Source organism: Dermacentor silvarum, chromosome 8, assembly GCF_013339745.2.
Source record: "Dermacentor silvarum isolate Dsil-2018 chromosome 8, BIME_Dsil_1.4, whole genome shotgun sequence".
Lineage (NCBI taxonomy): Eukaryota > Metazoa > Arthropoda > Arachnida > Ixodida > Ixodidae > Dermacentor > Dermacentor silvarum.
Genome location: NC_051161.1, coordinates 175,960,927 through 175,983,286, shown reverse-complemented (window position 1 = coordinate 175,983,286; position 22,360 = coordinate 175,960,927). Strand labels below are relative to the sequence as shown.

The following is a 22,360-nucleotide window of genomic DNA, read 5'->3' as shown; positions in this document are numbered from 1 at the left end:
CGCCCAGGTGTGTTGCTCGCTGAACATTTGCAAGTTGATGAGCGTCTTTTGGAGTGCTTTCTTGTTGAGCGCATGATTTGAGCTGTTGCAAGAATGCTGGCATGTTGCGTGGCCATTGGGCACTCAAACCCGAGTGATGGCTGTGCAGAACACATCTTTCTTGTCCCATCTTTCTGGGCGTAAGCGAGCACCGCGCTGCAGCAGGCGAGTGTGACACGGACCAGCCAACATGCGCAAAGCATGCAAACTGCACTTGGCGAAGCTGCACAAGATCTGCTTGCCAAACGCTTTCTCGGGATGACTATAAACCCCAATAGTGCATAAAAAGCAAAGGTTCACTCGAATGTAAAGCGATTGTGACGCAAAGGTTGACTTTTCAGTTCATGACATGAACTGAAAGATAAATCCTACCTTTATTCAAGGAATCAATTCAGAAACAAGTTTTTATCACTTATCACCATCGTCTGAGAAGAAGATGAAGCTTTCATTGGGCAGTTTTCTACGGTGATTGGCATTGAAAGCATCTCTGATAAGTGTTTCTGGCGCTGTGCCAGGCATGTTATCAGTGCCAAGAGCGCTGTCGGCCTTATACTTGGAGGGGTTTGGTGCCGAAACGAGCCAAATCTCGAGAAAACTAAACTATTTTCGAAAGTAATCACCCACGAATCAAGTCATCCGTGCTGTCGAGCTCATTTGAGATCAAGTACTTCTTAAAATATCATCAGCAATTTTGATGACATAGTAAAAGCAACAGAAGAATTCCATACTGACCTGTACATTACCCAGAGTGGCCAAGCTACTTTCGTTCGAAGTAGTGATGAAGAGGATACAGAGGCTCCTTCTATAACTAGCGATGAAGTTAGAAGGGCCTTGAAAGACATGACCAGGGGAAGAGCTGCTGGAGAAGATGGAATAACAGCCGATTTAATCAAAGATGGAGGAAATATCATGCTTGAAAAGCTTGCGGCCCTTTATACTCAATGCCTCACGACTTCAAGTCTACCAGAAAGCTGGATGAACGCCAACATTTTACTCATCCTTAAGAAGGGAGATGTTAAAGAATTGAAGAATTATAGACCCATTAGCTTGCTTTCAGTATTGTATAAAATATTCACCAAGATAATTTCCAATAAAATAAGGGCAACGCTTGACTTCAGTCAACCAAGAGAACAGGCTGGCTTCAGGAAGGAATATTCTACGATGGATCATATCCATGTCATCAATCAGGTGATAGAGAAATCTGCAGAGTACAATCAACCTCTCTATATGGCTGTCATAGATTATGAAAAAGCATTCGATTCAGTAGAGATACCAACAGTCATAGAGGCATTGCAAAATCAAGGAGTACCGGAGGCATACGTGAATATCTTGGCAAATATCTACAAGGATTGCACAGCAACCTTGGTTCTCCACAAGAAAAGTAGAAAGATACCTATCAAGAAAGTGGTCAGGCAAGGAGACAAAATCTCTCCAATGCTATTCACTGCATGCTTAGAAGAAGTATTCAAGCTCTTAGAGTGGGAAGGCTTAGGAGTCAGGATCAACGGCGAATATCTCAGCAACCTTCGGTTTACAGATGACATTGTCCTATTCAGCAACAATGGGGACGAATTACAACAAATTATTGAGGGCCTTAACCGAGAAAGTGTAAGAGTGGGGTTGAAGACCGCCATTTCATTCGGGGACAGTACCAGGCCACTACAAGGCCTTTCTGACCGGCCCTGCATTTACAAAGGGCCTCCCATTGGCGCAACCATCCGAGAATCGTCGACTCATTGATGTCGAGCCGAGGCAGAGCTTCCCAGCTCCTTGGCCATCAAGATTACTCGCCGCTCGAAGTGGCCGTCATACCAAACGCTGTGCGCCAGCATAATGTTGCGAATGAACGTAGTCGACGCGTGATAGGCTGCAGGGCTGCAGGGCAGCAGCATAACTGTGACACCAGTCACAAGCACAGCGATAAGGGCATCAGTTCCAACACAAAAGAAGTTTTGACTTTGGTCGACTTGTCTATGGATTGAGTGGAGACATAAAGGTACAGGTTGCTAATGTAACGTTAAAAACAGCGCAAAATATGTTGAAGATTTCTTTTAAAATCATGAATTTTGCTGTTATTAGAATGTAACGTGAGGGTCGAGTTCAAGCAACGAAAATCGTGAAAAAGAACTAGCATTACAATCGAGTAAATACGGTATGTTGTATTCAGGGGGGATATTCCTGAGTGATCATTTCCACCAGTGCATCATCTTCGAGACTTTTCGCGCGTCTCTACATCAGACACGTCAATGTAGACAAACGGAAGTCTTTCTGACACAGTGACAGAAACGCTGTCAGCAGGAACCGTGTGCTGCATTTTTCACGAAGGAGAACGTGACTCAGTGGCCATGGTGTAGATGCAGAACATGCAAAACATTACAAAAGCCAGTGTCCTGCCTGTCTATCCGTGGCTTTACGTGCACTTTACCCTCTAGCCCTCGGCTGGACTAGAGAGTAGACACCGCTAGTTGGCCATGCTGAGCCTCAGCTACTTCTCATTCTTCACTACAGAAGGAAGTAGGTGTCTGATTGGTTGACTCATAAGGTAGCTAAGGTGAAGCAGGTTAAAGGCATGGATATAGTCCGGCGTTCCAGGTATCGGCCAGTGAAGTCGCTACCTGGAACGCCATGGCGAAGACGCTAAAATCTCCACGTTTTACCTTCTGTATAGTTCAGCATGTTAAACGTGGCCCACATCAATGCGACAATCAGTTGTTGCCGCAGCATAAGTGAACAAGTGCATGGCGAGTGAGCGCTTTGTTGTTTGTAGAAGGTGCAAACATCAGCACGCTTGCTTCAGTGAACCCGAATGGTATATAGGCCAGCACGCTGCTGGTCACCTAAGCTAGCGTGCGATGCACTCTGCTCCAGCGGCTGTGGTGTCAGATAGGACAAGTTCTATTCCTGTGCCATACACACTAGACTGTAGAGCATCCAATTTTCCCCAACGTCGCATAACTGCACTGCGTGTGGATCGTGTCCACGTTACACCAAACTATATCCGCGCCTTTGGCTTGGTCACCCCATTGCGCTCTTCATCTCAGAGCAGAGACAGAACGCAATAAGGTTCAGCTCGTTGAATGTAGACAGCCAGATACAGAGAACCAGCTTGACTCGGGAGAATACTTCACATTAAAAGAACATCGCTGGCTCGCAAGGTAATGTGTTCTGCCCACGACCTTGCGTGTGTACTAGCAGTGAACTACCTAGCAGTGTGTACTTGCTCTGTGGCTAACTTGGCTGACCAGGTTTGTGCCACTGGGAATGTGCCGCTCTACAATGACGATCCCTTAAATTTCGATGTTGCTGAGCAGAACTAAACCCACGTCACAAAGACAGCAACCCGACACATTAGCAGGCTGCACCACAACAGCACTGGGTAAACACCTTTCACGCCAACGCTTTAGTGAGCTATGCCATGAACACACTAGATATGTGCCGCTCTGCAATGAACCTCTGGCCAACTTGGGTTACTGAGTGTGTGCCGCTGATTGTGCGGCAAGCGAGGGAACAATTCTCGGAGTTCGCAGGTGCACCACACTTCTCGTCTCGAAGTCCACGCGCGAACTTCGCGGCAGTGCCACAAGATGTCGTAGCGCATCCAGAAAGAAGAGCGAGAGAAGGGGTACCACATGGCGCATTCTTCATCGTTCACACGCATTGGCACGCCAGCCATTTCGGCGGCGATGCGCAGGCACTAGATGGCGCAGTGTTCCTTGGGAAGCGCAAAAGAGTAGTTCCGCTGCAGTACACACCTCGTTTCGACTATGGCTTTATTCATGATCACCATCAACGGTCATCATGAGATGAGTTCTGCTGAATTTTTTTTTAGTTTCGGGATGAAAAACATGGGTTGCATTTCAAGTGCAAAATTTTCCACAGAGTATGTCTAAATTATGTGAAACAGGACTTTTTACGTGGTTGACAATTTCGTTGCAATTGGCCTCCTGCACTGGAATTGCTACCTGGAATTAACTGTGGTTTCAATTTCTACAAGTGCATTGCTAGTGTCACTTGAACACAGAATGAGCGAGGGGTATTCTTGCAGCAGGAAGGAGGATGAGGTGAAGAAAATGGAAGAGGTGCAGCCAGCTGTTGCCACCGAGGAGCTCGAGCCACTTCCAGAGGAGTACTTAACTGAGCCAGTCAGTGTAGCTCAAGGTGAGTTCGCTGGCGTATACCTTTGTGGGCTCAATGTGCCCAACAACGGAAGCAGTTTTCCGTGCTTCTCACCAGTGCTATGCAACAGACAAGACATTGCTGGTCATGGGTAGCCCACTCTCTAGAAATTACTAATTGATGGATATTTTGAACTTTGTAGATGCACCTTCAGAGTTTCCATCATAGGTCTGCTCACTTACACTCACTTGCACTCAATTCAAAGGCGTGAGTGAGTGTGAGGCTTATAGCGCGTGAAAAGACAAGGACTAAGGAAGAGATGTGAGTGGAGGTGAGTGCAAGTGCTAGTGAGAGTGAGTGGAAGTGAGTGCTAGTGAGTGGCTGTGAGTGTGAGTGCCTGTGAGTGTGAGGGGACGTGAGTGCGAGCTTGAGTGAGTGCCAGTGAGTGTGAGTGTGAGTGAGTGCCAGTGTGTGTGATTGGAGGTGAGTGCGAGTGAGTGCCAGTTCGAGTGAGTGCAGGTGAGTGCAAGTGCCAGTGAGTCTGAGTGCAGGTGAGTACCAGTGAATGTGAGTGCAGGTGAGTGAGTGTGAGTGCCAGTGAGTGTGAGTGCAGGTGAGCGTGAATGTGAGTGAGTGCGGGGCCTGGAAAAAATTATGGTGCGTGAGTGTGAGTGAGTTTACTCCCACACTGCCGACCTTTTGTGTATTAGCTAATGTGTATTTGTGATGAATATAAGCCTAAAAGTAGCACTTTTCAGACTAAATCGCTCGTCTTGAGATGCGCTACTAGAGCTTGGAAGCTGCCCTTTCAATTTGCTGGCTTGGCTACGAGTAGCTTGTTCTTGCCCTTGGCTAAGTGTAACAGGAGATGACTGCTTTTTTTTGGCGCAGCACTGTAGTTATCCACCTGGTAGCTGAAAAGTCCCCAATAAAAAAAAAAGTGGATATCTCCGATATCTCTATCGGATTTGACAACTTTGACAACTTGACAGTTATGAAGCGGTAGGCATAATGAAAAAAATATGTAGATCCCACATGCTGTGGGAATCTGTTTACATGAAGCTTTCATTGGTTTTGAGCCAAAACAGTGCAATAAAAAAAAAAAAATCTCCGCCCCTTTCACTCCATGAAGATGGTCGAACTCGAAGAGCGAAGCTGCGTTAACCCGCCTGCCACATCAGGCCGGCTGCAATGGGAGTGAGTGTCCGAGCCGAAGTTGCATTCACGGCTGTTTGGCTGCTCCGAACGGTGCTACTTGCAGGGGATGGGACGTGTAGGCGTCCATGGGCGACAGCGTTCCTAGCGCGTTGCGGGGTATGGGACGCGTTGGCGTCCACGGGTTTCCAGACAAGAGTCCTTAACCAAAGCTCCCTATATACAACCAACGCTAACATGAACTCCTCTCACATCCCATTCCTCCGTTGACCTAGTTTTTTTGTTACAACGCCGTTGGTTGGCATGCCTCCAACGTGAGTATTCGAAGGCGTGAGTTGCGTCAACCCCCCCCTCCCCGTTCTCCTTTTCATCTGCACGCTTTCACAGCATTCTCACAGGGGGAAAGGGGTCACTCAAACCCCTTTCCCGCTGTTGAGGTCTTCTTTTCCTCTCCTCTCCCGCTAGGTCACGTGGCCCCTTTTTAGCGAAGTCCGACAACGACAGCACGGGGTCCACATAAACAGCTTCGCTTTAATAACGGGACATGAAAAAGACAATGGCACTTGTCTGTGCCATTGTGGTGTCATGTCTTGTTATTTTCCACTGTTTCCACTCAATTCATGAACCAACTAGCCCAAATGCGTACACTTCTGCATTCACTGGTGTTTGCGAAGAACACTGTTGTTTTGTGACCATTTGCAAGTTGAGCGACACATTTTCTCGAGGAAATGCCTCGCTTAGCATAACCTTAGTGTCACTAGTGGATCCCACTTTTTTTGGTGTTTATGTACTTGTGCAATATTAACTCGGGGGGCAATAGCCAAGGTGGCAGACGTGGACTGACCACAGTACAGTAGACTTCCAACAATTTGACTCTGGTTAATTAGATTTTTTGGCTAATCGGATCCCGGCCGATGGTCTCTGCCAGCACCCATGCATTTCTATGAGCCCAAACTTTTGTTATTTCAATCCTAACATTGACCTCTGTCGGATAATTCGAACTTGACCTGTAAGCATGCATCGCCTGACCCCTATGGTGACGCCGATAGTTATCTCTTTAGTGACAGATTTGTCTCGGCAGACGCTTAGGAGGCAGAGAGTGCGTTGCGCACGTCTTCTCTCGTAGAAAACGCCTATTTTAGGCCCGCCCGAGGAAGATTATCAAGTAGTAATCGTAGCCCACAATGTTTGATTATGGTATTTGCCCGATTCTAATACGCATTTTTTTTAGAACGAAAATTGAAATATCCTGCACGGTTCACTCGGACAGGAAACCAAAACTGTCTTGGTAACGTTGGCATCCTTTGCTGCATAAGACGTATGTACTATGCGGCAAAGCTGACTCAAAAAAAAAAAGAATGTGGGGTGAAGCTGACTTTAGGAAACCGGCCGTTATTATGCATCAATTTTTCTTGCCCAAAAATTGGGTGCACATTAAATGTCTACTTAATTTAGAAGCTTTAATGTCATTTCTTAGTTTACTACTTTGGACACATAGGAAGTGGGCATGCATTTGATTCGCGTGTTAGAATCGGCCACATATACTGTGAAACAGAATCAGTGGTGTGTTTTGGCATTATTTCTGCATGTTGTTTAATTTGATTGATTTTGTTGGTACCGTCAGGGTCAAACTAACGAAGGTCAACTGTAATATGTGAGCTTAGGAGCAGGCCCATAAGCCCTTGTAGTACCACGTGGCATTCAAGGCCTTCACTTTGCATTGAGAGAGAAAAGAATAGGGGGATCTGAGGGACTCTGATTTTTTGTTTTAAGTCACCACCGTGTGAAGTAACAGGAGAAAGGCCGGGAAAATGAGCTAATTGTTACATTTAATTGAAATGTAGAAATAATAAATGTGTGTCACTGGCCAGCATCCCCGTACACAAACCGCCGAGAAAGTTGGCAGGAGGATGATAGCTTAACTGGTGAAGTGATAGCTTAACTCAAGTGATAGCTTAACTGGTGAAGCACTGCAGACATAGAAACAAGTTCAGTTTCAGCACCTGCAGCAAGTTTGATTTACCTTTACCTTATTCTTCCAATGAAATGTAATAATTAACTTCCCTTGGGCAATCTTGGCTTCATTGTCTGTTGTTTTGCATGGTCATGAGGCAGCAACTGGTTTAGTAACAAAGCTAACTGAAAGTGGAGTACTTGTTTGCCATAATTTGTTTGGATGCAGTTCACGTGCCTTGTTTTTCAGGATTACAGGTGTTTTGTTTGTGTCATTGCTTTCTAGACTAGGAAGCTTTGTCAGAGTGCTGTCGTTATATTGAGCTTGTAGTAATGGCAAAGCCTGAAATGATACACATGCTCACAGTGGTCACACAATGTGACTCTGCTCGACATTCACAAAACTTGTGGATGCCATGTAAGCCCTGTTTTTCGCTTGCACGTGTGTCGAAGCACCCACCCGATTACCACGCATGCAAAATCAGCGGAGGCAAGAGAACATAATTCTGGTAAAGTTTGGCTCTTGTCCCAGTGTGCAGCATTGGCCAGCGACTGTCCCAGCCGGACCTGCAGGCTGAGTACACAGCCTTCCTGCAGCCCAAGCGCAAGCCCCTGCTCATCAAGCGCTCGCAGAGGTGCCGGGTGCGTGTCCTTTTACAGTATAGACCATTTATAACGTAACTGCTTATAGTGCAGGATCGGATGTAATACGGTCTTCTCAGACTGCCGTTAATTTTCCCATAGCACTCTATGTATACGCGTGTATAGCTTATAGTGCAGAGACAAAATGTCGGTTACAGTGTGGCTTTTTGAAGCGCGCAACCATGAAATCTATGCACGGAGTACAGATTCACTTCCAGGTACACGCAGAGGCGCGCAGAGACTAGTGGCGAAAAGGCAAGCAAAAAGGAGTGGGCAACCTTGGAGGAAGGCGGGTGCGTGTGTTCGTTCGTGATGGTGGCAGTGTCCAATCGCTGTAGATCAAGTTGTGGCAGCAACTGCAGCAAGATTCTTCTTCCCTGTGTGGGTTCTTGGTGTCTCACAGGAGACCAGCCACCGCGGGTTCGAGCTTAGCGAGCCACAGGGCCGCGTCAGCCGTAGCCTCCAGCGCCGCTCACGCGCGAGCTCAGAGGCCGCAAGGGGCTACCGAGCGACGCACGCAAAAACACAGTAAAGCCCTGAGTTGACGGAAACCGTTTACTGAAACCGTCGGCACCAGCACTGCACAAACACCCGCGCGGCGGGGAGTCAAAGGGGTCCCGCACCAGGGCGAAAATACAATAACAGGCGCCTATAGCACGTCTCGGCGAGAGCACAGGCTCAAGCTGGGACACGCCGCTAGGAAATGTCCCGGCGGCTATGCTACTTGCTCCGGCGATAACCAATGGGTCAACTTGCAAGAGCACGGGCAATATCCTTCGGCTTAGGCTTTTGGCAAGTGCGACTCGGCGGGGTACGACCTCGCGCGAGCACTAATGGCACCGCTCGTCGGCTTAGCGTCGGGAAAAGGATCGGCACAAAGTACGCGCTCCCCGCACGCGCAAAGGCACCGTGCGCGAGCTCCAGTCCTAGTCACAAAGGTGTCGGCGGACGAGAGGAAAGCATGTACGTACCGTGCGCTGGTCCCGGAGAGAAGTGTGAGCCACGCTCCGCCGCTAGCAGCCGAAAAGCGCGGCCGTGTGACGTCAGCGCCCCGCCCTCACTGCAAACCGCCGCATGCGCAGCGCCACCGCGGGAACCGGTTAGGCGGTGCGGGCGGGGAATAAAGCGAGCATGGAACGATGGCGAGGGATGGCAGAGCAGGTGAAGCCGGCGCAATCGTGCCGGCGCAATGCTCAATCTCCACACCTGTCACGAAAGAGTATGTGCGTCGAAATACGAGGACGGGGACACAGCTCTCGGGGACACAGCTCTCTTCATTGGTTTGCAAGTTTACGGTTCCGAAAAGTATTGGCTCAGAGCATACCAGTAAGTGGTCCCTTGCTCCAACAAAAAACTAGGTCCCTTGGTGCTCGGGGGTCTGCGTCAGCAGGCATTTGCGACACCATGTACCCGAACACATTGGGGTTGGACCCTCCCACGTTTAACCGTACATGGCTTAGCCGTGTCCGGGGAAAAGAGTGTCCTGGGCCGATGCCGAGTGTTTGGACCTTTAAGGCCCCCCGGCGGAGGCAACTCATCTCTTTGGCCTCTGCTTCACGTAGATGGCACCACCGGACTGACCCACGCGGGGTAAATCGGTAGTCTTTTCCTATCTCATCTTCGTCTTTCTCTTGCACTTTTAATCTTTCCTGTGCTCTCATCTTTTCCATTCACTTTGACTTTTTCTGGTGGCAAGGGTTAACCTGGTGTGGTTGTCCTACCTTGGGTAATACCGTATTGGGTTATAGTAACGGCATACCGCTGGCGCTGTGCAGACTTGTTTACATGTTCTGCCACATCCCCTGTTGGGCTCCGTGGTGGGTGGCAGACGCCGTTGCCAAACAGATCACTTCTCTCCATGGGATCCTCGAACCCTTTTTCAACCGATCGTGCCTCGAAAAGGGTACGCACCGATGCAACCTCGCTATTATGGCCCAAAAACAAAGAAACTTTCCCGAAATTCCACGTCCTTCACTGTGAGCAATCATCTACAAAAGCTAGAGCAATTTCACCATTTCTTGTGGCCAAGTACCTAAAAGAGACCATAGGAACTGGTTATAAGGTAACAAAGATGGCAAGTGGGGATTTTCTCCTCGGAACTAAAAGGCAAGAAACAATACAACAGACTCGCACACCTCGTAGCCTAAGGTAGCATCTCTGTTTCTGTGAGCGCACATCGAACTATGAAAACAAAGGCGTAGTATCAGATGAAGACTAATACCCCTGTCACACCGCACATGTAATGCCATCGCAGCGAATGAGATTATGTGTTACTGCCGTTTTTGTTGCTTCTGCATGGGCGTAGTGAATGACATTCACAGCTAATGATATTTGCCCATTGAATGAGTTTCGCAAACTCATTCACGCTCAACTTGTGTAATCTCGACGAGAGGGGCTTGGCTAAAAATTACAAAATCGATAAGTTAAAATGACATGTAATATATTTTCAAATAACCATCCAATGTGTACCAATGTATTGCTAACTATAAAGTGGTATTATGTAAATAAGAAGCACGATTTGTAAGGTTTCGTTATCATGGCATCCTACCGATAAACATTGCCGTCAATTGCGAATGCCATTTTTTAAATTTTATTTATTGAGTACTGCTAGCCTGAATTCCAGGCCTTAAGCAGGAGTGGGTTACAGTTTTCGGTACCAATGTACCCGAACAACAAAAGAGCACACATACAAGCAAACGTAGCTGAAGAAATGTGATTGGTGTGTCAAGTACGGCACTGAATACAATAATAAAATTTTAGATAGCATAGTTCATATATTAACACGTGTGGGGACGCATTAGACAGAGCGTTGCTCAACACTTGCCAATGTGAAAAAAGAAAAAAAAAAGTTTTTGGTTACATGCGCTACACATGTCAACGGGGTGCATGGTATCAATGAAACATAACTGAAAAACATCACATAAAAAAAAGCAAAAGATAATTGCGACGCTTTCATGGAACGTTGCTAGACCATTGACGATAAGACACTATCATTTCACATTTTCAAGTGCGGCAGTGAAAGTGGCAACAGAAGAGCTCTCGATTACTTCTCTGGGCAAACGATTCCAATCACGGATGGTACGGGGGAAGAAAGAATTCATGTAAGCGTTAGTTTTGCAAAAAATTTCGCTAACTTTTTTTGAGTGGAAAGAACGAGTGGGACGCTGTGTAAGAGGTTTCAAGTACGTGCTTTTGTCGATTCCAAGGTTATCACGGTATATCATGTAGAATGTCTTTAGCCTTTCGCGATAGCGTCTTGTTTGTAGGGATTCCAGATTTGCGGAAATTAACAGAGCAGTTGGCGATGTTTTGCTGCTGTACGAATTAAAAATAAACCTAGCTGCCTTTCGCTGAATATTTTATAGTTTCCTTATATTTGTATTTGTGTGCGGATCCCATACTGCCGCAGCGTATTCGAGTGTTCGCCTTATATACGTTTTATAGGCCAAAAGTTTTACATCGCTCGAAGCTTTGGGAAGTGTTCGTCGTAAGTAGCCTAGTTGTCTCATGGCTTTCTGGTGTATGTAGGTGACGTGATCATTCCAACGAAGATCAGATGTAATAACCACCCCTAGGTATTTGTAACTTGAAACTACAGACAGATTGTTACCGCTGATACTATAAGTGAAAGTGAGTGGATTCATATTACGTGTAAGTGTCATTGCTACCATTTTGCTGTGTTTTATTTGCATCTGCCACAAAGTACACCAATTTGTAATCTGGGATAAGGCTTTGTTGAGAGAAACCTGGTCATCAGTACTGTGGATTTCGTTATATAGGATGCAATCGTCTGCAAATAAACGAATTTTTACTGGTATGTCTTGAGCAATGTTGTTTATGAAGATCAAAAAGAATAACGGCCCAAGAACAGAACCTTGGGGGATACCTGAATGAACGGAGGCAAAATCGGAATTGTCATCTTCAATGGACACTGATTGCTGCCTTAAAGACAAGTATGCTGCGATCCATGCAATGAGGGAATCGTTCTTAAGTAGTTGTCTTAGTTTCAAAAGAAGTTTAGGATGCGATACACGGTCAAAAGCTTTCTTGAAGTCGAGGAATATGATATCGACCTGACCAGATTTATCCAACGCTGTGGCAAAGTTGTGAATGCTCTCTAGTAGTTGCGTTTTCGTAGACACTCCTCGTCGGAAGCCATGCTATGGCTACTATCGGTTATTTTGTTATCTTCAATAAAGTTGGAAATGTGTTTGAAAATAATGTGTTCTAATACCTTGGCACAAGTGCAGAGAAGAGAAATTGGCCTATAAGAGGTAACAATGGATGGATCACCTTTTTGGGTATTGGGGTTATTCTGGCGCGTTTCCAATCACTGGGAATTTCGGCGTGTGACAGTGATTTCCTAAATATTAAACATAAGAATTTTGCGCACCACTCAGCATATTAGTGTAGGAAAGTGTTAGGGATTCCGTCTATCCCAGATGACTTTTTCACGTCTAGTCTAGTATTCCCTCCTCACTGATAGTGATGTCATCAATCGGTGGTACTTCTTCAAGCGTCGTAAAATGTGGAATGATACCATCATCATCAGTGAACACCGAGCAGAAGTAATTGTTAAGCGCATCAGCCATTTCCTTCTTATCAGTTCTAGCCGTACCGTCAATTAGGAGACTCGTGATAGATTTTTTTTCCTTTGGAGATAGGTGTCGCCAGAATTTTTCCGGGGATGTAGAAAGAAAATGTTTTAAAGACACACTTTGATAATAGTCCTTTGCCCTCTCGATGTCGTGCTTTAGTTGAGTTCGCAGTTCAGATAAGTTATCGGCACTATGAGCAGAGGGGCGTCGCCGATGCTGCTTACTTGCCTTTTTTACTTTCCTTCCCAGTCGAGCAATGTCTTTTGTCATCCAAGGATTCGTAGTACGTCGCTGTCTCCGCTTCCAAGGGACAAAATTGTTCATGCATTGCCAGACCGTTTCTTTGAAAAAACACCACAGGCTGTCGACAGACGTGTTGCCTGAGTCATACCGCGACACAAAAGTAGAAAGTGAACAATCTAATGTATCGAGTATGTCGACATCGCTTGCTTGTGCAAACATGGGAATTAGCCTCTCTTTTCTCTGTTTTTCAGGCACGACGTTAACTGGGATTGTGAGACAGGCCATTTTATGATCCGAGATTCCCTCAAAAAGATGCACTGTCGGGTTTCGCTTGAGCAGTGCATCATTAACGAGGAATAAATCTAAAACTGAGGCGCTGTTTCCATTGACGCGCTTTGGTAGTTTTACGAGTTGGGTTAAAGCATGGAGAAGGACGATGTCAACAAGTGGTTCAGCAGAAGCGGAAAGTGCATCAGGGAACTCGTCTGCCCAGCTGACATCTGGAACGTTGAAATCTCTGACTAATAATAAATTGCTCTTACTGCTTCTATGCACACACAGGAATTCATTAAGTTTCTCAAAGAAAGAACTGGGTGAACTGGGTGGGCGATAAAAACCCGTGTAGACAGGGAATGCAAGACCGTAATGACATTCGGTATGAATGTCATTTACTGCAAATGACGTTGCATGTGCCGTGTGACAGCGGTATTAATGACATTGAATGAAGAAGAATTCCTGGATGGATCGAAGGACCAAGGCGTAATCCATGTTCAGCGCATCACAATCAGACGGAACGACAATGAAATCCCAACAAAGCATTTAATACTCACTTTCAATTCGACTACTTTACCCGAGACTCTTGAGACCGGCTTTGTAAAACTTCTTGTGCGACCTTACATTCCGAACCCGTGACGTTGCTTCAAATGTCAGATATTTGGTCACGCATCCCAAAGCTGCCGAGGGCAGCTTATTTGCACAAAGTGCGGCACAACGGGTCACTCTGCTGACGACTGCAATAATGATGGGATCCATTGTGCGAACTACGACGGCAGTCACCCTGCATTCTCCAGAGCTTGTCCAGCTTGGAAGAAAGAAAAGGAAATAATTACTGTAAAAGTTGAGGAGAATATAACATTCTGTGAAGCATGACAACGGATCTCCTCTTTATTCTCACTAAAAACATCTATTTACACGATACTGCAGACCTCATTGGTCCAAGCAGGTATATTACACGATACTGCAGACCTCATTGGTCCAAGCATAATGGGCAAAAATAAAACAGAATATTCGGAACGCCAAAAAACACTACTGCAAGTCAATAAAATACAGGGTTGGTCCCTAACAGCAGACAGGCAGAATATGCAAAACATGAATAGGATACTATTATACAATGTTGGCAGTGGCATTTACAAAATGTTCATTTTGAAACACATCTTCTGGTAATGAATTCCATTCCGTGATTGTTCGCGGGAAATATGAATATTTATACTGGTTTGTTCGAGCAAAGTAGGGAGCTAAGGTGAAATTATGTTTGTGGCAGGTTTTCCGTGTAACTGAGGGCGTGACGTAAGGGTCTGAAGAAATTCCAAATTTCCTATGAAGTGAATGAAGAAAGCTTAATCGAGAAATTTTTCGCCTTATGTGGAGGGGCTCAATTTGGTTAGCTACCATTAGAGCAGATGGAGAGTCAGTACTTCGAAATTTGTTGTAGATGAAACTCACTGCATGTCTCTGCACTTTTTCCAGTTCTGTAATGTCTTTTTTGGTATGTGGATCTCAGACTATTTCTGCATAGTTCTACAGAGAAGGTAGAATGGGCCATTCGTCAAGCTCACCCAACCTTCGCCGCTTACCTGCGTTCTACTGCCCTCTATCGTGACCTAAACGAGTTGGCCTCTGATGCGAAGTGGATTCAGGGCGACATACTGGCAGCGAGAGCCTACTGCCCGCCGCCACCGCCGTCCGCCTTTCTTGAACCTCGTTGCGCGTGGGCTGGTGGTGACTCGTCACCCCGTAATCCCCCGAAGTACGAGGCCACGAGAGACTACCGAGATGCGCACGACCTTTCTGACCGCGCTCTTGATCCGTACTCGTACGCCCAGGCGCGCTGTTCTGCCACACACGGCCAACGAGAATGGGAACCTCGTGCCCTTGCGCAGGAGGGGGAATCCGATCGTGGTGCCCCTTTGGCTAGCGAAGGAAAACCACTCAGCGCCCAAGATGCGCCCAGGCCCCCTCAATCGGGTCGAGGTATTGTCTGCTGCCGTTGTCATGAACGTGGCCATGTTGCCCGAACATGCACTGCGCGCCGCCCGATGCAAGAGCCTCCTCACCCGTCGGGAAACGGCGTTGGCCGCCGGTGAGCTCCCTATCACTGGCGGCGACAGTAGGGGCTCATGGTGGGGAAACGCAACCTCTGGCTCCAATGGCATATCGCGCTGGCACCACGCTGGCGCCTTTTATTGCCCTTACGATCGATCGCTGGTCGACAGTTTGTGGCGTTGCTGGATAGCGGGGCCTCGGTCTCGCTGTTCGGCGAAGAGTTTATGGCTCATTTGCGCTGGCATTCTGTCCGCATTAGAGCCCGCGACACCGCCTTCCACCTCGCGAGCGGCACGGCTACCTCGTGCGGCTCGGTGCGGTTGGTTGTGTGCTGGGCGAATCGCACGCACCGTCAGTGCTTTGTGCATCTCCCGGGTATTTCCGTGCCCGTGATTCTTGGTCGCGACTTCCTCGCCCGCACGGGTATTGAGATTGACGTCGCAAGCGGAGGCTACAGGGCTGGCCCTTCCGGCCCCCTGCAACCCTTCGCTACATTCCCGCTGGCCACGGCAGCCCCTCAGACGCCGGATGCCGCGCGAGTGGAGGAGGAGAGGAGACCTAGCTCGGCCCCCTTGGCTCGTGTCCCTCACTCCACCGCCGAGATTGGCCCCTTGGCCGGCACGGCAGAAATCGGTCGGTGCGATCTGCTTTCTCACGAGCATTGCACTGCTACGGCAATCAAAGTTCCGGCAACCACCCCATTAAGCTGCAGCTCGGACTGCTCACTGCCGCATTTGTCTGACAGCTTGTCGGTGCACGAGAAGGCACGCCTGTCGTCGCTGCTGACTCGTTTCAGCGCATTGTTCACTGAACGACCGGGTTGCACCTCCTTTGTGCGACATCGGATGGACACAGGCGACGCACCGCTGTGGAAATGCAATCCTCGCCCCGTTAGTGTGGCCAAGAGGAAGGCAATTGACCAGGCATTGGATGAGCTTATTGAGACCGGTATTGTCCAGCACTCAAGCGGTCCCTGGGGTTCTCCAGCGGTGATGGTCCCTAAATGAGACGGCTCTTTTCGGCTCTGTGTGCACTACTGTCAGCTTAACGTGGTCACGAGGAAGGATGCCTAATGTGCACTCAATCATGGCTAATCTAGGCGATGCGTGCTACTTCACCACCCTAGATGCTAGCCGCGGCTACCTGCACGTTCAGATGGAGCTGGCTGATGCAGAGGAAACTGTGTTCACCTCTCACCGAGGCCTTTACCAGTTCCCCCGTATGCCATTTGGCTGCTCTGGAGCTGCAGCTACGTTCCAGAGATTGATTGACCGCATTCTCGGGGATGCTAAGTGGCACTATGCGCTGACGTACCTCGATGATATTGTCATCTTTTCTCGAACGTTCGAGGAGCACCTCCGCCACCTGGAGGACCTCCTCGAGAGGTTACGTGCCGCCGGGTTGACCCTAAATCCGAAGAAAGCCCAAATAGCTGAGACTCGCATTTGCCTATTAGGCTTTACCATCGACAGGAGTCGTGTTCTGCCGTGCGAAGAGAAGGTTCGAGCTGTCCTCGAATACCCGACGCCGGTGAACATTCAGGGCCTTAGGTGCATTTTGGGTAGAGTGAACTAGAGACAGTTCATCCCGAATTGTGCCGCTCTTCAAGCACCCTTGACTGCACTGTTGAAAAAGTAGGCACGGTGGAGCTGGGGGCCTGAGCAGGAGGGTGCCTTTGATGCACTATCCCGAGCTCTAGTGGCCACAGCCGAACTGAAGTTGCCTGACCTCAACAGGGAGTTCGTCGTCCAAGCTGACGCGAGCGACCTGGGTCTTGGGGCTGTGCTGCTTCAGGAGCACGACGGCGTTCTACGACCAGTCGCCTTTGCAAGCCGATCACTTAACGCCGCCGAGCGCAACTACAGCCTGACAGAACGGGAATGTCTCGCTATAGTTTTTGCTCTCTGGAAGTTTGACTGCTACGTCGATGGAGTGCCATTCGTGTTGGAGACGGACCACATGGCACTCACCTGGCTTAAGCGCTTGCGCGAGCCTTCGCGCCGCCTCGCGCGCTGGGCGTTGACACTGCAGCGCTACAACTTTGTTGTGTGCTACCGGAAAGGGAGTTCAAATGTGGTGGCGGATGCCTTGTCGCGAGTCCCCGTTTCGGCGTCTTATCCTTTGGTCCGCCACTTCCATGAGCAGTCGCACCAAGTAGAAGCCAGAGCCTCAGTCTCCAACGGCTCAAAAGGCGCGAATCTCCCGCACTCAGTAGAGACCGGAGCCTGTGTCTCCAATGGCTCGAAAGGCGCGACGCCCGACGGCGAAGCGATCTCCGGATTGCCAGCCCCGAAAGAGGATGTTTACCTGGTGGGGGGAGGGGACCCCGTTACCTAATTGGGTATCGTCTTCAGCAGGCAGGAGTTACTAAAGGCGCAGCAGAGCGATCCATTTTATCGACGAATTGTTGACGGGCTCAAAGAGTCGAGCTCCCAAGAGGAGCGAGGCGGCAAAGCTGTCGGGCGCACCCGGACAGCTGGTATTGCTGTTGGCGCCGAGTGTGAGGCAGCTGGTATTGCTTCGGGCACGTTGGATACATATCTGCTTGACGCCGATGGAGTTCTCCTGCGCTATATCCCATCTGTGGAGGCTCCCCAGGAGTCTTTGAAGGTGGTGATACCCCGAAGTCTAAGGAAAGCCACCCTGAGCTATTTCCATGACTCACGTGTGGCCGGACATGCGAGTGGCCTTAAGACTTTCCAAAAGTTGTGCCGCTCCGCTACCTGACCAGGCATGAAGCGTGACGCTCTTCACTATGCCCACTCACGTCGCGTGTGCCAATGTATGAAGCCTAGCGCTGGCAAACCCCCCGGGCTCATGCAGCCAATCGACAGCCAGCTATCCTGGCAAGTCGCGGCCTGTGACATTATGGGACCTTTTCCCAGAAGCCGGCGAGGCTACATTTTTCTCCTAGCTGTCACAGATCACTTCGCTAAATGGGTTGAGTTTTTTTCCCCTTTGGAAGTTAACGGCACGCACAATCGATGACAAGTTGGCTGAAGTCTTTAACTGCTTTGGCTTTCCAGCGGAGCTGATAACGGACAACGCGTCCTACTTCACGGCCAAGGTGTTCGTGGATGCGTGTGCTGCCTTTGGCATTAAGCACCGCAAGACAACCACGTATCACCCACAGGCCAACCTGACAGAGAGGATTAGCCGGAACCTCAAGCCCGTGCTCGCGGCCTTTGCCCAGCAACGTAGGGATTGGGATGTCTGTCTTTACGAGATAGGCTTCTCCTTGCGGTCCACAGTGAACCATTCTACCGGGTACACGCCCGCTTTCCTTAACTTCGGGAGAGAGGTCCCAAACCCCATGGACCGCATTCTGCGGCCTGGCAGCAGGGCATGCGCCATTAAAGCCGGCCTTTCCGGCTACGTGGTGGAACTGCGCTCACTGGATGCGGCCCTTGACCTGGCCCGTTCCAACCTGGCAAAAGTGCGAGCTGGACAAAAGGCCCAATACGACCAGTCACATCGGGACGTCCACTACGGTGTCAGCGATCTCGTCTTCAGAGGCAACCATGTCATGAGTGATGCCGCCAAAGGCATCTCTGCCTCCCTGTCGGCCAAATGGTTGGGCCCGTATCGAGTGGGGTCCAAAATGTCTCTTCTGGTATACAAGCTGGCTGATTTCCAAGGGAGATCAGTCGGCGGTCCAGTTCACGTCTCGGACCTCAAGCCTTTCGTTGCCCGGAGCAACGACTGGGGAGAGGAGGAGGCGGTCAACAAACCGCAGGCAAACCGTGACATGGCTGACCCCAGGCCACGCCACCGGTACAACCTGTGGAAACGCACCTAGGCAGGTTTTCTCCCACCAGCTGGTAGCTGGACTTTATTCCCTACCGCGCCGGTGAACGGAGAGACACATTTGAAAGAGCGTAAGATTGGGCGAGTTGGTATTCCATCTGTTATACTTAATAGCGCATGAAAAGGGACGAGGCACGGATGGACGACGTGGACACAGCGCATTTTTTTTTTGTAATTTCCAACAATTTTTTATTCTACGAAGCACTTCACACATATATACAGTAAAAGCTCGATGATACGAATCTCACGGGGTCACGAAAAATATTCGTATCAGCCGAAAGTCGTATCATCGAAACACAAAACTACTGTCGAATCTCGATAATTCGAACTCGAAGGGGCCCGAAAATTTTTTCGAATTAAAAGGACGTATTTTTGAAGTATTCGTGCCCCATAGCACGATGCACGAACGGTGCGAGTCGTGAAATATCGCGGCGCACAACCGCATAGCAAGCGCGGGCCACGAAACTGCCCACGCCGGCTAACGGTCGCTTCCCGATAACGACAGAAAACGAAGCTTCAGGGAGCGAGCGGGCGGCGCCGGCACACGGGTGCGCGTGGAGACCGTCAAAGGTGAGGGAGGAGGGCGGCAGGGAAGCGGACTTGCCCGCGTCAACTCCGCCGCTTCGGTGGCTCCCCTCGCCCTCCCTCTCAACTCCCTCGTAGCTCTCTCACCTTCGACTCCGTGAGCGCCCGCCGCCGTGCTGGCGCCAGCTTATTTTAGCCGCCCCCTGAAGTTTCGTTTTCTGCCGTTATCGGGAAGCAAGCGTTTGCGGGCGTGGCAGTTTCGTTGGCCCGACTGTGCCTCCGCCGCTGCTTCCCTCTGCGCTGCTGCCGCAGCGTGCAAGGTCAACATGTCACTAGAAAATAGAGGAGAAGGGTTCACTGCCATTTTATCCGCGTGGCTGAGACGTCGGCACTAGTGTGTGCTAGAATACGGTTGTCTAGAACACTCTAGTCGGCACGTACACGCTTGTTCCGGCGCGATGCAGAAACGGCGACCTTGCAATTTGAGAGAGGGGGAAATTTCCGCCGCGGGTACTCCCGCCCCCCCATCCAACCCGTTCCTTCGCTGCGCGGCATTGAGGGGTCTCTCCTGAGCTTTTGCTCTATGGCGGTGTCGGAGCAATGCCGGTCGGAGGCGCCGCCGCGTTATTTGGCGCGCTGCTAAGAGCATTGTTGGTACGCGCTATGTTCGAAATAAGCGTGTGCGAATTAACAAGATTCGACTGTAGCTAAATTAAAGAGTCAGAGGTGAACTCACTCAGGCACATGTACATAAAAAGCGTTTATTTCTTGAAGTGCCACCGCTTCAAGCTCTTCGCGCCCAGTCGCGGAGTCCGCGCTGTCTGGCGGCCGCGCCTCTGCACCAAAAGAGAAGGAGAGAAAGCGCGTGACTGCGCGCTGTTCTCTTTCGCGGCCGTCGGTGGGGCGGCGTTTATTCGTATGAACCGACGCAGGCTGAAAATTGATTCGTAACAACCGTTCTCTAGCACGTTGCAAAGTAATGGGGCTCGGCCGGGACCACAGAAAAATTCGTATCATAAGGACATTCGTATTAGCCGTGATCGTATCATCGAGCTTTTACTGTAGTCAACAGATAGCAGCGCACTGCAAGTGCATAAGTACAGGTTTTGAACACATGACGGCAACGTGAGATGTGTAATGGAAAAGATGAGATCGAAGATGAAAAAGGTGGAAAAAAATGTGAAGAAAAAAGCTTAAAAATTTTTTGTTGTAGAAACAGATTAGGATGCTATCTTCATCACGCCACCCTCTGCACCTTGTTTAAAAAATCTAATTCTTTTTTTGAAAGATCAATTGAAGGCGCGCTAACACAAGCATTCCCCAAACTAGCGATCTTCGCCGCTTCAATGATCTCACGTGTTGTTTGCATTGGGCTTCTTCCTATTGCAGTGCACTGCTTATAAATGAGACTGCACCCATGCTTTCTACAGTGGGAAGCCAGATGGCCCACTCCTCCAGTTCGCACGTTATTTGCGTGTTCACGCAGCCTATCATTTATACACCTTCCCGTTTGGCCGATGTATTTTTTGACACACGACAAGGGCAGTTCGTACACGATATTGTTCTCACATTGAACATGGCTTTCCTTGTGCTTTGTCTGGCAACTGGGTTTTCCAGAACCGCAATAGCTGGCCTTGCACAAGTTGGACAGCTTGTTTGGCGCCGAAAAGATGACGCTTACATTTGCGCTGTTGCCAATCTTTTTCAGCGTGTGTGAGATATCGTGGATGTACGGTATTATTGAGCCTTTCTGCTTCCTTTGAACGATTTGCGGTGAAGCGCTGTGTCCGCGTCGTCCATCCGTGCCTTGTCCCTTTTCATGCGCTATTAAGTATAAGACAAGGAGAGACACAACTACGGTGCGAGGGCGCACATTCAAGTGGTGGCCTAATATCTCATGGTCACCTGCCTTCTGACGCGCCTAGTCAGCTTTCTCCATCTAGCAGGTAGGTGGACTTCATTCCCTACCATGCCGGTCAATGGAGAAATGTAGCTACGGTGTGAGTGCGCACATCGAAGCGGTGACAGGCCTATGTGGCCTAGTATACCCTCTTATATGTTGCCCAAGCCTCAGCCTGGCAAACGCCCCTTTTTGGGCAGTCAGCCAGGTTGGCAGCTTTCTTGGCACGCCAGCTATGCTGGGGGGCTTTCCTGTCCTTTCCCTGGCATCAAGTATTCTCTTATGCCTGGCTCCACTGTACCTCCAGTCTTGCTGACCACGAAGCCAGCTGTCCCTTGTCCTACCATGCCAGTCTGTTGCTGACCTCAAGGCCTGCTGCTTCTGGTCCTTCCGCCAGGACTTACTGCTGCAGTTAGGGGCCATGAACGCATGCCAGCCTTGCCTCCTGTTGCCTAGGCTGTCGCCCACTGCGGCCAGTCCGCCCAATCAGCCGCAGTGGGCGGACTGACCCCTGGCCGAGGAGGGTGACTCCGGCTTCCGCTGCTAACCTGGCTGCCGGTCATCCAGGCCTGCTGTTCCTGTCAGCGCACAATCTGGGGAGCCCAGTGACTTCTGTGGTGGCTGCTGCGCCAAAGCAGCAGCCATGCCGCGTGCGCTCCTGGCAGCTCCTGCCCGGCGGACCTCAAGTGTTGCTGGCTGTCCCATGGTGCTGCCCTGCCCCGTCCTTCCTCGGCTGGCCGACCCTTCCTCCTGGAAGTGAGCCTTTTTTGGTGTGCGGAACTTTGGTAGCCAAGGCAAGCCCTTGGCTTCGTATCAAGTGAAGACGATGACACCCTCTTGGACTTTGCCCCATTCGCTTAGCCCTCTTTGGCTGAGTCAACCTTGCCACTTGGCCTCAGTCAGCCACCTTTGGAGGCTGGCCTCGGTCTTTAGGAGGGGGGAATGTGGGTATCGAGGTGCCTTCCCGCATCTCGTCCCCCAGCTTGTGCGTGGCGCTTAGCCTGATCTCCGGGAACTGCCGCCATAACGGCAACATGGCGGACATGGCTAGCACGCCGGT

At 49.6% G+C, this 22,360-nt stretch overlaps 1 protein-coding gene across 2 annotated transcripts in view; it reads left to right on the top strand.

Moving 5' to 3' along the window:
• The window catches only part of LOC119461866 (dynactin subunit 4), a 245,552-nt gene that overhangs the window by 120,190 nt on the left and 103,002 nt on the right, over positions 1-22,360 (top strand). For both annotated transcript variants that reach the window (XM_049672777.1, XM_037723239.2), the window contains exons 6-7: positions 4,085-4,197; positions 7,796-7,905. In XM_049672777.1, coding sequence (XP_049528734.1) covers positions 4,085-4,197; positions 7,796-7,905 — 223 coding nt within the window. The remainder of the gene's footprint in view (positions 1-4,084; positions 4,198-7,795; positions 7,906-22,360) is intronic.